Source organism: Anas platyrhynchos, chromosome 2 (genome assembly GCF_047663525.1).
Source record: "Anas platyrhynchos isolate ZD024472 breed Pekin duck chromosome 2, IASCAAS_PekinDuck_T2T, whole genome shotgun sequence".
NCBI lineage: Eukaryota > Metazoa > Chordata > Aves > Anseriformes > Anatidae > Anas > Anas platyrhynchos.
Window position 1 is genome coordinate 35,469,892 of NC_092588.1, and position 13,976 is coordinate 35,483,867.

Here is a 13,976-nt window from a genome sequence, read left to right on the forward strand (position 1 = left end):
CATTATTCAGAAGGTATCTCAGATACCTTGGATAATGTCATTAATACTTTCCTATCCCAATTGAAAATTGATGTGACCAGCAATAAAATTTGCCTTCTTTATGGCCAAGTCTCAGTGGTGGCTCAAATTCAACTAATATGCCCTGTTCTTTCTGTTCCTAAATCATTCCCAAATGATAAACTCCCAGCTTGGAGCAAACATTTTTATTATTAGTCCCTGAGTATATGACCTTGTACTCCATGCAGTTAAATCCCATCTCAGTCCTATTAGCAGCTGCATTTATTTAAATTCAATTTGTCATGGCATAAACAAGAATGTGCTTCTATGTGGTCTCACATTCCTTCCTACAAACATACACAGCCGTATCCTGCATTCTGGGCACTGACGCAGGCTGGGAGAGCATTCTGGACTCACCTAAAATGCTCCTTACTCTGTGCAACATAATGCGCTGTCAAGGTCAGTGCATGAAAGTGGTTAAAAGCAGCCACTCTAAGAGCTCTAACTAATTCAGTCTATTTACAGAGATGCTGGAATGTTGGCTGTCTTTCACAGAAGGAGTCTTAAGTGCAGCACTAGCTAGGCAGAAACAAAATGATGCACTTCTATTACCAAGGAGGAAGCAATTTTTAAAACAAAAGCAGCAACAAAACTGCCAGGCAAATGAAAAGAATATAACTGAGTAAAAGGAACTGATGACAGGTTCATAGCTGACTTTTCTAGACATACCTGAATCCATTTCATCACTGTGAAAGTAAGAACTGCATTGACTGCTACAAATGCTGGTAAAGGAAGCAATGGAGTTCCTGTTGCTGTTGCAATCACTTGGAAAATGAAACGAGAAAAAAAAACAAAAACAACACAAAGTCATGCCTTTTTACACAGACTTTATATCAAAGTTATGAACATTCTCTCCCTTTTCTCATTTTTACTTTAATAATGAGATGGTCTTTACAATCATTTATCAACAATAAAGATCCCTATACTTCAGCTATCATGTAATTTGCAATCCTAGTAGAACTGAGAGGGCAAGGTTTCCGGAATAGATGATTCAGTTGTCTCCCTTCGCCTTGCATGTGAACAAGTACTTGCAGACTGAAAATATACACTTTCAATTCAAACAACCAAATTTTCTTTCATGAGGGACAGTTTTTAAAACCGTGGACTCCAACTGTTTAGTAACTCCACATTTAAAAAGTGTACTCCAGTCCATAACTAATACAACATGATGAAGTACTCTGGTTTATGACTTGCAAACTACAATCCATAACAGATTTAGAACAGATTTAATCAATTTCGAATCCATCAAACTCAAATTACAAACTACCTTTCCTTGCCAGCCAAAATATAGTTTATAATCCCATTTTTGTTTTACAACTGTTCATTCTATGAAAGATGTATAGACATTTATGTCTATGACTTCAGTGAAAATTTTTAGGCATACAAAATTTCACCCATTATTGCTCTACTAAGGAGATATGGGGATTAAAACTTGTCTGTTTTTCTGCTATCTTCTCTGCTGTAGATATTCCATTCATTCATCTCATCCTCTCAAAAATGCCCAGAGGGGTTGTGGATGCCCCATCCCTGGAGGTGTTCAAGACCAGGTTGAATGAGGCCCTGAGGCCCTCATTTTAATTCAAATTCAACAGTGAATGATATATTCAATTCATGAAGACCATTTAGTTTCACTGCAGGAAATGCTAGGGTAATTATCCAGCAGAGGGAGTCTTTAAAACCCTAGTGAACACAAGATAATGTATAAATGTACCTAAAGCATATTTACATGTAATGATCTGTTTCTGGTTTTATGAATTGGGTGTACCATACTCCAAGGTATACATATATACACACATATATATTTCTGCAGTTAATCATGCATCCACAAATTCCCTACTTTCTTTTTTTTTTTTTTTTATAGAAGTTGTCTTTTATTAGCTTTGACTTACATTTTGGCCTTGTAGCCAGCTAGGTAAGTAAGTGGATAAAATGTTTAATTGAAGCAATATAGCATTATTACAATCAGATCCAATAAATAGGTGAAAAGACATCAGTAACAGCATGTTCCTAACAGAGGGTGATCAGTCCCAAGGAATATTAAGAATTTCTGGCTGGATATTAAGAATGTTTTCTAACTATTCACGTATTAAAATCTCCAAAGGGAAGATGAAGGTTATTTAAAACTGGATTGTGCCAAGCATGAGAAAATAAAACATGAAAATTAGAAACAGATTAGACATAACTACTTAGCTAAATCATTTTGCATTTTTACCGTGTTGTACTGCAAGGTTTAGAATGAGGCCCTACAACAGAGAATTAGGGCATTCTAACAGTTGAGATTAGCATACAAGTTCTTATAATGTTACTATGGCATAATGGGATCTCTAAATTTTAAATACTGTCTGATGTAGTTCCTAAACAAACAAACAAATCCAATCTCATTCTACCAAATATTCTAAACTCACAGATTTTGTGATTATTCTCCATATGAAATCCTAGATTTTATCATTTCTAAATAGCCAGATCAGACTACAAATTACTACTATCAGAATAAAGAAAATATTCTAAAAAATTAGCTGTCATGTCCTAACTCACTTTTTTTTTTTTCTCTACATGTAAACTCAGTGCCAACTGTGGTACTGCCCACTCAAGCAAGTGCAGGAGACTAGAGTTTGACATATTCCGGACATGCAGAAACCCCTAAAAATACTTCAGATGCAACTGTACCTTGCTTGTGGTTTCCCCATCCTTAAAATGAGATGGACTTGAGATGTGCAAATTACCTCTACATTTATTTATGCTTAAATTAATACCTATATTTCTATTTCTACTCTAACAAAGAGTTCCTATCAACTACGCTGCAGTAATCAAATATTAGCTTATGAAAGAGCAACACAGAGATCTCAGCAACACAGCGTTCTGTAGAAAAACTATGACCCTAGTGAGATTCTACTTCACAAGCATAATAATGAACCATGATAATGAACACATAATAAAGCCTTATTTTACTTGCAGCTAAAATTTTAATTTAGATTTTATATCAAGTGTAATTAACCAATTCTCTCTAAGCATCAGAAGGTGGTGTTTATAAAGACCTATGCTTGCTATAATTACTCCTTCCTTTTCAAAATTCTTTGCATTTTAATTCACAGTAAAGGTGATGTATTATGAATTCTAGATGTGGGATGATTCTACAATATTGAGTGGAAGAAGATAATGAATATATGTTGAAAATTATTATTTTTTTTCCTTAAGATAAGCAAGAGCGATGGCTGTGGCATCTAGCTTTCTATGGCAGATATTTGGTTTATTGTTGGGGAGCATCATAACCATTTCTGTATGTTATGAAATGAGTAATCTAAAGAAAAGCCCTACAGCTCTGGCTGATATCCTATTAAGGTAAAGGATACTGAGATCTAATAACTAAATTGTGATCAAAAAAGAGTTTATTTTACACACCTTGTAACACATCTTGATGACAGTTATTCCTCTGTTAGAAATGTCAGAATCATTATATTTTGAAATTCTTCATAGCCACTTGACAGTATACAAACCCACAGGCTTGACTTGGTTGACAGATGAACAAAAGTGTTATTAGTAAAGTTACCTGTAAGAATCCCTGTTGCTGATGGTATCATGACCAGAATCTTCTTGTTCATCACCTGTCACACTGAAACAGACTTTCTTCCCATTCCTTTCTCCCTTTTCATTATCACTGTCTGCTGGTATTAAAGGCTCAGGTGTTTTACGTTCTGATTTGGGAGAATATGTTATTGAAGAAAGAAGGCTGTGAGACACACACACCAAAAAAAAAAAAAAATCAAGATATATTAATATTTTTCAGAACTGAGATACCAACAGGCTATTTCTCATCAACATCCTTCAAATATTATTCTAAGATATGTGAAGGGAGTATCTTAATTCAGTCCATATCTATTTGAAACGAGGAAAGAAAGTGGAACATTCTGCTATTGAAAATTGTAACAATTTATTCAATCACAGCTTAATCAACGAAACCCATCGGCATTGCTAAATATTCAATTCTGTATGAAGGCAATATTCCACTTGGGGAAAAAATACAGCCTATTCTTGAATACTTGGAGTCACATTTTATATTAAAGGAACTGTTTTTAAGAATGAACTACGTACTTGTCAGCATAAATCAAGAAAACAAACCAAAGAAAATATTTCTTTGTGAAAAACATGTATTTTCTTAATTAATACTGTAGCAGATACGACAGCCTACATCACAAGCTATTTTACTATGGCGTATTAAGAATCATTACTAACATACCTGTGTATTTCCTCACATTCAAAGCGTCTAAGTCACAATCACTAGTAAAATTGATGGTTAATCTACAAGCTTATGTGAAAAGCACAAAAATGACATCCAGTCAAGAACAGCGAACATTACAAACTGCTACATTTGGAATATTCACAGACATTGGAAGCAAAAGGTTCATATTCTTGAATGGCTAATTCATACTGGTAATGAGATGCTCTAATTTTATTTTCAAGTTCAGAACAGCTAATACAGACACTTCTGCTTTAATTTCTATCACTCCAACACTGTTAGAATAACATTTTCAAACTTGTATTTGTATGGCAACATTTTTCTTGCTAAAACTACTTTCTAAATTGTAATATTTTTTTTTTGGTGAAATCAGAAGACATTGATTTATGTTTTTTTTTTTTTTTTCTGTTAAGTACTTAAACACAGTAGCAGGGTTTTAACTTAGGAGCTGTCAGAATGATCAACATTGCCAAATTCAGACCAAATGCATAGACAATCTTGTTACACGTTTTTACTTCTGAAGGGAAACTACAGAAGATGCATATTTTTGTGAATAAAAATGCTGCTTTTATTTTTATTAAAAGGTAGCATTCAGAATTTCTTCCTCTACACTAATTTCTCACAATCCATTATGAAAGGTGGGGAACTCACCCATTCTTAATCCTAACAAAATGACAATTCTCTTAACTTTGTTCAGCTACATTTACACTAGTAACAAGCTATTGTTTTCTCCACTACTTTCACAAAGAATCTACCAGAAAACAACATGACTCTAAGCTGTTCTTGAAAGCTTCAGTTTCTGGACTCAAAGCAGTGAATTTTTGCATAGCAAACATGGACATTTTCTACAGTGTTCAACCACAACAGTTTTGAGAACACACAGTTTTCTGACTTGCAGAGTCAGGGCAAGAAATTAAGAAATCATACACCTTGGAAATGCAATAGGGTAGACTATACCCAAAATGCTGTTTGTGTAATGTATAGCAATGAACACATAGCTCAAACAGCATATCAGGCTCTGTCTCACTGAAATCATGACGTGACAGATGTTAACATAGGGTTTGACATTCACTTGAAGGAAACAAGGATGGGAAACAAAGCTTTCTAGCAAAGTCTGTCATCATTTTCGTATAGCTTGCTTTTACTAAAAGCTAACCAGAGACAATTTATCCTACATAGGATAAATTATCTCCTTTCTTAGGAGGAAATTCTTCACTCAGAGGGTGGTGAGGCATGGGTACATGTTGCCCAGAGAAGCTGTGTATGCCCCGTCCCTCGAGGTATTCAAGGCCAGTTTGGACAAGGCCCTGGGCACCCTGATCTAGTGGGTGGCATCCCTGCCCATGGCAAAGGGGTTGGAACTAAATGATCTTTGAGGTCCCTTCCAATACAAGCCATTCATTTGGTCACACACTGGAACAGGCTCTCCAGTGAACAGACTGCACCAAGCCTGTCTGAATTTAAGAAGCAATTGGACTGTGTGCACTTAGTCACATTGTTTAAATTTTTGGATAGACCTGTGCGGTGCCAGGAGTTGGACTTGATGATCCTTATGGGTCCCTTCCAACTCAGGATATTCTATCATTCTGTAATACATATAGGAAAAGGTACTGATCTGAACTGTAACTAAAATGTAGATAAATTATCTACAAAAAAAAAAAAAAAAAAAAAAAACATAATTCTACTGGATTTTAAATCCACGCATCCACTAGAGAGACTTATTTTGGGTCAGTTCTTGATACTTGTAAAACTGATTAGTACAGAATTTTCTGAATACCAAAATACAACAAGGGTTCAAAAAGGGATTAAATAAATTCGTGGCAGATCATTCTAACCATGCCTTTAAAATAAAAGGTCAATTCCAATATGACCATATAGCACTGTCTATTAGAAGATGAGGTGAGATAAGAATGATTAATATATGCTTCTCTTTTTTCTTATGTTCCTCTTATCATCCATTTCTAGGAAAACAAAATGGTCATTGGGTAGATACATTCTAGTAACTTCTTGTGGATTTTGTTGTTGCAAGAAAGTAAGCAAGAGTAAGAAACAAACAACAAGCATAATGAATTGCAATTTCAGCTCATGAAAATATCTTCCCCTGAGTAATTATTTGTCAAGACACAGACAGACTATTATATCCTGTTCTTTTATGTGACTGTTTAGTCACTGCTGCCAAGATCTCAGTAAAAGACTGATGAAAGTAGCTGGAGCTTTTCCTAAGGGAGCTTTTCACTTTCTCCCACCAGGCAAGCTCCATTTCTAAGGAAACTTTTTTTCCTGAACTACCATGAACGAAAGCTGGAACTTTGGATAACAGTTCTGGATAACAGTTCTGGTGCTGGTAGTTCCTGAGGTCAATGAAGTGCTTTTAGAAACCCAGTACAGGGTGTCTAAAACACACAAACCCAAGCCTGGTCTCTAAAAAAAAATAAATAAAAAATAAAAAATGTAATCATGCTTAAATAGACTTTTATTTTCTAAAGTGTTTCTTTTTTTAAAGTATAGAATATGAACTTTATACTTTCTTTGGAGATGGGCTACCCCAAACAAAATTATCTTAGACACATCTTAGAGAAGAAGCATGTGTATGAGCAGTAACTAATAACCAGAAAGTCCCTTTAACTATGAAGAAAATTTCCATTAAATCAAGACATTTAAAACTTTGCCAAAAAATCCTCATATGTGGAAGTAATCTTATATGAAACTCAAATCAACACAATTCTAAAAGTATGTCAGAAACAAACTAAAACCCATTATGGACTGTCTATGCATTAAAAATAGATATCCACATACAGTAACAAAAAAAAAATATGCAACCTCTCCTGAGTGGAAAATGAGGAAACATTGGAAAATGTTCAAGCATCTTGTATATTCCCAATGGACATCTTTCAAAAAAACACCTGGGATCGTGGGAGCATGCTGGGTCCATGTGAACCAACAACACAACAAAGTCACAATATAAGAGAGCAACTGGAAGAAGCACTGATTCCTGCATAACACCTCCTGTTAATGGTGGGCATCTGGCAACAGTACTAAAGAAATATTGTGATAATATTAAACTACTTGAATGAAGTCAGTAGAGCTTTGAGAGGCTGAGGGAAGGGAACAAATGTCTTTTTATGTGTACTTCTCTTTTTCTCTCCATCAGTACTTATTCAAGGAGCCATGATGGATATTATGAAGATAATGCTAGCAGTACGCAATAGTCTCTTACATATCCTCTTCCATAATCCACAAGCCCTTAAAGACCTGCTCTTCAGGTGAAACACACTTCTTTTTTAGTTCTCTTTCTTTCAGTAACAGATAGGAGAGGTTGGACAGATAACATTAATAAACACCTAGATTTTGGGGGTAGAGAAGCAGCCCATTGCTGACCTCAGCACAGTGCAGAGACATCTAGTAACATGAAGGAGCAATAGTTTCTCAATGCTACTATTATGAAAGGTACAAAATAGTCATTTAGTAGCCCAATTTCTATCATTTAAATTTAAAATTGCGCTACTGTGTTCTTATTTCCTTTTCTGAGAAAACTATAGGAATGAGCATTGCTTATAATAGGCAATTCAGGAAATAAAGACATGAATTTCATTGTTGTCCATGTTGCAAGAGAAAACAGATGTTCTACAGTCTATGTGAAGTTCACAGATCATTATGTTTAAGCATATGCTCTTAGCTGTTGAAGTAAGAATATTTCTAATCAAACCACAGCTATTCCATTATTCTACCTTGATACTCTATCTTTTGTTCTTAGTAATCCCAACAGTTCTCTTAGAAGTTAATTAGTAGCTATAACTGTGTTCTGATACAATACACTATGTACTGCTTAACTGCTCACACCCAGATAGTCCTGGCTTCCCTCTTTCCTGTTCAGCACTTTCAAGCAGGTCCCTTGGCTATCCCATTGCCTGTATAGAACTGCTTTCCTCCACAACAATTATACACTAGCAGTCCACTCAAAGTCTGTGAGGAATAAAGCATGAGAGCACTAATCTTATAAATAGTAAAAAGTAAATTTGCTAAATAACTTTGTGTACCCTATTCACACTCCACTCACTGTAAGTTCACTGTATTGGAACTTTATGAAAGAAGAAAATGTGAATCCCTGTGTTTACTTTCACAATTGTGTGACTCACAAAATGAATATGTATAGATATATGCTATACATGTACACACAATATGCATGTGTATCTGTAGACACATGTATTTCTGTAGATATACATGAGTACAAAGGAAAGGCTAATAAATTAATGTGCTTTTACATTACTAGCTCAAGGGAGTGGAAAGGAAAGGCGTGACGGACTGGTAGCTGGAGCTTCCTGAAATATTGACTGAACTTCCATATATATCTACTGACTTCCCTGAGGAGCAGTGACAATACAGGCTTTGTAGACAGTCATTTTCTTAGCACACGCAAACACTGAAATCACATTAAATTTAATTAACTGACTTCATCATGATAGTTAGCAGAACTACTTAAAGGCACAGAAAGTAACTCTTTCTTTAAAAAGAAATGATAATAATCAGGGTATACTTACTTTCATTCCTATTAAAGTATAGCCATACATTACATTTACTTATTACTGTGTAACTATTACATTACTACTACAGAAATAAAATAAAATAAAATTAAAATAAAATAAAATAAAATAAAATAAAACAAAATACTCAAAAATAACTATGAAAGGACAAATTGTTTTAAAGTCATCAAAATAACAGGAGAGGCAATGACGTACCACTTGTCTAAATTTATGACAGGTCATGAAAGATGACTTTTAAACTCAAAAATGTATGTAATTTATATTTTCAAAAGAAATCATTTCTGACATTTACATAAGGGATCTTTCAAAACTGAAACACCTATTATCCTCCTTCATCCCAAGCAGTCAACTCACTTATCGCAAAACTGGAAGACTAAGTTTAAAATCCTTGTCCTGAATTAGAACAAACTGTGATGTGACTCTGGGTGTCCCACTTTCAAGACAAGTGTCCTAATCACTCAAGAGTGGCTTTCTCTAGACCTAGAGTCCTTCATTAAGGCTAATTTGGTTTTGAAAAATGTCTATTAAATTATCTTCCTAAGGATGAAAAATTCTTTGCCTATAAATTCATCTTCAGGACTATTTAACAATATCTGATGAGTTACGTAGGAGTTATTTTTGTACCTCTGGCCTTTGTTTCCACTCTGAGTGAAATTTTAGTTGACATGTGGGCCTCATATTTCTCTCACCTCAAAATTATTAGTCCATTCTATAGAAAAGCTATAAACTAATGTGGAAAAAAAAATAGGTGCACTGGAAAAAAAAAAAGCAAAGAAAAAAATATAAAATTAGCTACGCTTAAATATTTTGCTATATCACAATTTTGTCTGTAGTCAATATTAATCCCATACTACAAAAAAAGGGATACCAAGATTTATCTGTATCTTCAATGGAAAAATTAAAGGCAAGTCCAGATGGTAACATTCACTTACTCATCTATCTGACAGACACATGTTTCCACCTCTTTCAGTGCAGTCTGTAATTTGAACAGCAATTTCTGATAGACATCTTGTGTTTCTAAATCTTCTTCTTTTAAGAGGTACCTCAGACCATGGCCCTCTTGTTGGCCAAGAGACTGTCCTGAAGGGGCAGCCATAGTAGTAATGGTATGTTGAACATAAACCATGGGATTCAGTTTACCTGGGAATAATATAAAGAAGTTACATTGATACCTTTTTAACATAAATTTTGAAGTTTGCAAAATGTAATAAAATTTGAAATATTCCTGCTTGAAACTTCATGTAATAACTTAATTTTGCATTTTATTTTGCTTATGAAAGTCAAGCTATTTAAGGAAAAAGTTGGTGTGAAATTATGACTAGCCCTTATTATGTTTCAAAACAAATCTGTCTTGAAAACAGGAGGATTTCATAAAGGCTTGTCCTTAATTTTAGTATTTGAAACATCAACCTAAACCACTTAGATTTTAATATTCTGTATCAGAAGTACTAGAATTAGTTCCCTCTATTCTCAACTGGCTTACCTTGATCAGTGTTTTTATTTTCTTTTTCATGAGAAGAATGTTTTCTGCTGTCTAACTGTACACCAAAGGCACTCCCAACAGAAGTTGAGGTTTTAGGGTAAGACACTTCCATCACATTGATATGGCAATTGGTCGGACAGAAATCACTGCTGTGAAGTGGTGAAATCTTTGACTTAGCTTGCTTGAAGGTAGGCCAAGCTCTGTTTTTTAATACTCTTGAAAACTAGACGTGAGAAAGAAAATAAAATTTTGATTAGCAGCTTTTGATATGTCAGCACTTAACTGTAAAAACTTGAGTATGTGACTAGAAAACAAAAGTTTACAATACTTCAGTCATCCTGGCTAGATCAAATCATAATTTCCATCTTTCTCTACATAGGAAAGATAAAATATTTTTCATTTTATATTTCTGAGGGGTTGATTTATTTATTTATTTATTTAAGTAAACGGTTCCTTTTATGAATGTAAATAGCCTTGTAACAAGGAGATAGAATTTATTTTCCTGGGAACATAATAAAATATTAACAGTGTTACTGGAGAGGAAGTCTAGAACTGCTCTATGTTCCAGTGCTGTACTTCACATAACATTTATAAACATCTGCTGTCACAGACATATTCAAGTGAATGTCTTGCAAGAACTTCTAAAATTTTAGCTCGAAACTATAATAGAAACAGATACTGTCTTACAATATGTCTTACAGCATAATTGTAAGCTATAAATTACGAATTTCATATACAGAAAGGATGAAGTACCCCGATGGTTTCCTGGGCTGCACTAGGAGCACTGCCAGCAGGTTCAGGGATGTAGCCTTTTCTCCTTGCTGGTGAGCACTGGTGAGCCCTGAGAAGTACTGTGTCCAGTTCTGGGCTTTCCAGTACAAGGAAGGCCTGGACATAGTGGAGAAGTACAGAAAAGGGCCACAAAGATAATGAAGAGACTGCAGAATCTGCTGTGAGGAAAGGCTGAGAGAGCTGGGACTGCTCAGCCTAGAGAAGAATCAGGGGGGATCTCATCAATTTACTCCAAGGGAGGGCACAGAGCCAGGCACTTTTCAGTGGTGCCCAGTGACAAGGCAAGAAGCAAAGAAAAGACAGAATATCACATAGGTCTTTGATGCTTCCTCATGGAGCATAGCTCATGCATAAAAAAATTTTCAAAGTAGAGGGTCCTTCTCTACTAAACAGCAGTACCAATTCAATTAGTCAGGCTTTGGCTAACACTTCAGATGAACAAAGGTATGTCTCCTGAGTAATAACATTACTTTTCTGCTGGGATTTAAATATCTGTTTATTTTGGTGTCCTATTACTTCAGTCTGATGAACACTTTATTGATAAATTACATTCAAATCTTCATATTAGAACACGATTGGGAAGGTTTGAAGAAATCCAATTATGGAATTGTTGAAAGGCTGAAGAATGTACAAATAGTTAAGAAGGGCACTGAGGACATTCAACGATGAAAATGTTTCTGCAAGCAGTACATATTTCACATCTCAATCTCCCACACATCCTGCTCCAGAGAGACCAAATGCCTGGCTAAGATTTAATCAGATCATAAGTCAGGCCCAATTTTTTTTTTCATACATGTGTTGAGAAACATCTGGGACTCATGGCACTGGACTCCAAGTTTATTATGAGCAAAATGTTCTGATAATAATAATAGTAGGAACTGCAGAAATCTATGGGGTTTCTATTTATAGAAATCGAACTTTCACAGTGAAACCAGAAGCCAAGCCAGGCTCAGGCGTTCTGAAAGTCTTCAGTAACCATGGTTACCTTTACCTTGCCAAGAAAACAACTTATCTATCCCTGCAATTCATCGCATTATTGATTGTCATTAAAAGCTGTTACTGTGAAACTATTAATTTTTGAACGAATAAGCTTAAAAGTGCAGTTTGTATCAGCAATGTCTGCTTCTAGACAGCATAAGCACAATGAAAACTTTCCTGTGGCTGTCAAATTCATATCCAAAATAACACAATAAAATTTAACTTACTGTCTTCTTGGCCCCCTGTAAAGGGACTGTACATTATTATCTCTCCTTTTTTTTTTTTTTTTGTTTTGTTTTGTTACAAAAAGGTATAAAATACTTCATGCTACTCAAACTCTAAATATGCTATTATTAATGTTCCAACTAAGGAATTTGCTTTCAAAATGATATATTCATTTTGAATCAGTTTTGAAAACACGGAAGTCAGGCAAACAACTGAAAGCCTGGATGTTAAATAATGCAGTAGCAGAATCCTATTAATGTCTTCTTTTATGACCCGGCTCCTGAGTTTATTCCATTTCTTAGCAGAGACCACCCTGAGAAGCCTCTGGAAACCAGCTTTTTGGCTTTCACACCTTACTGAATTACCCTTACAGGTTTCCCTCCTTTTCCTTTGGAGAACAAAAAAAAAATATCGTCTGCTCTTTTCCATTTAGGACAGTGTGAAGCTTCTACACTAAACCTCTCTATTACTTGTTTAATTTTTGGACTGCTTAGCTAAACAACTATAGGGAAATGGGGGTAGCTAAAAATCATATACTTTAGTTTATTTGTTCATTTCTATCTCCTTAATCTAGTTCTCAGATGTATGAAAGTCAGAAACTTTCTGCTTATTTTGTGCTATAAAGTTTTATTAACACAAGTTAATCTAACAATTCACAGCACTCTTAATAGGCATGCTAGAAAACCTCATAACAATTTGAAGGGCAAACAAGATGAATAAAAGGATAACAATTTGGTATTTAAAATTAAGACAATTAAGAAGGAAAAAGTAATTTTGATGTTATTGCTTCATTTTTGGTTAACATCAGCAAATTCACAGTATTGGTCTAAAGCATTTAAAAGAAATACATAGTTGACTGTATCTACAACAGAACACTGCAAAGGAGAAAGGATATGATTTAACTAGTGTTTAAAAAAAGGATGATAGAAAGCGCAGTTTAAAAACAATTTATGCAATTACTTAATTTGGTCATTCACACCTCTCTATAGCTAATCTTTCAGCCATATTTTGCCACCGCAATAAACATTTTGAAGAATGATTCAAACTATGCCGTTTTAACCTATTTTTCCCTTAAAAGAGAAATATCACAAAGCTTAAGACATGTTGGTCATACCTTTTTGTAACTAGAGATTCTTCGGTAGATATGCTCAATTTTCTCACTGCAAATGACACTGAATTTACTTTGAAGCTCAGTGGGGATCACTTCATTTAAGGAATTGAGGCTGTTACAGTTCTGCACAAAATGCTCATCACTTTTTGCCAGTGCTTCCAGAATCTAAAACAAAAACAAGATCATTACTTTACAAAATGAGGTGACTAAAATAATCCCTTACTTACCATCTCCTATAATTAAAGCTGAACAGTCAGATAATCAGTTGCCTTTTAACATTACAGGCAATGCTGCTTCACAAAAATTAATGCAAACTGGGAAGCAATAATGGTTTCTTTAAATTTATCCCTGGCATAAGTTATACGCATAACAAGTACCTTCACTTGGCACCTATTATGAAAAGCAAGACAAAAAAAAAAAAAAAAGCATTCACGAAAACCGAGTGTTATTCTTTTGTGTATTCTTTATACATAAAACAGGAAATAGTGAACAGAATAAGCTATACCAGCCAGCAAAGACTGAAGATCCCTGGAGGTGTACAAGACCAGGTTGGAG

At 34.7% G+C, this 13,976-nt stretch overlaps 1 protein-coding gene across 2 annotated transcripts in view; it reads right to left on the reverse strand.

The window, feature by feature from the left end:
• Positions 1-13,976, reverse strand: part of PREX2 (phosphatidylinositol-3,4,5-trisphosphate dependent Rac exchange factor 2) — a 175,572-nt gene that overhangs the window by 62,575 nt on the left and 99,021 nt on the right. For both annotated transcript variants that reach the window (XM_027452319.3, XM_013099335.5), the window contains 5 exons: positions 13,425-13,586; positions 10,316-10,538; positions 9,765-9,972; positions 3,605-3,784; positions 727-821 (listed from right to left, as the gene is read on the reverse strand). In XM_027452319.3, coding sequence (XP_027308120.1) covers positions 727-821; positions 3,605-3,784; positions 9,765-9,972; positions 10,316-10,538; positions 13,425-13,586 — 868 coding nt within the window. The remainder of the gene's footprint in view (positions 1-726; positions 822-3,604; positions 3,785-9,764; positions 9,973-10,315; positions 10,539-13,424; positions 13,587-13,976) is intronic.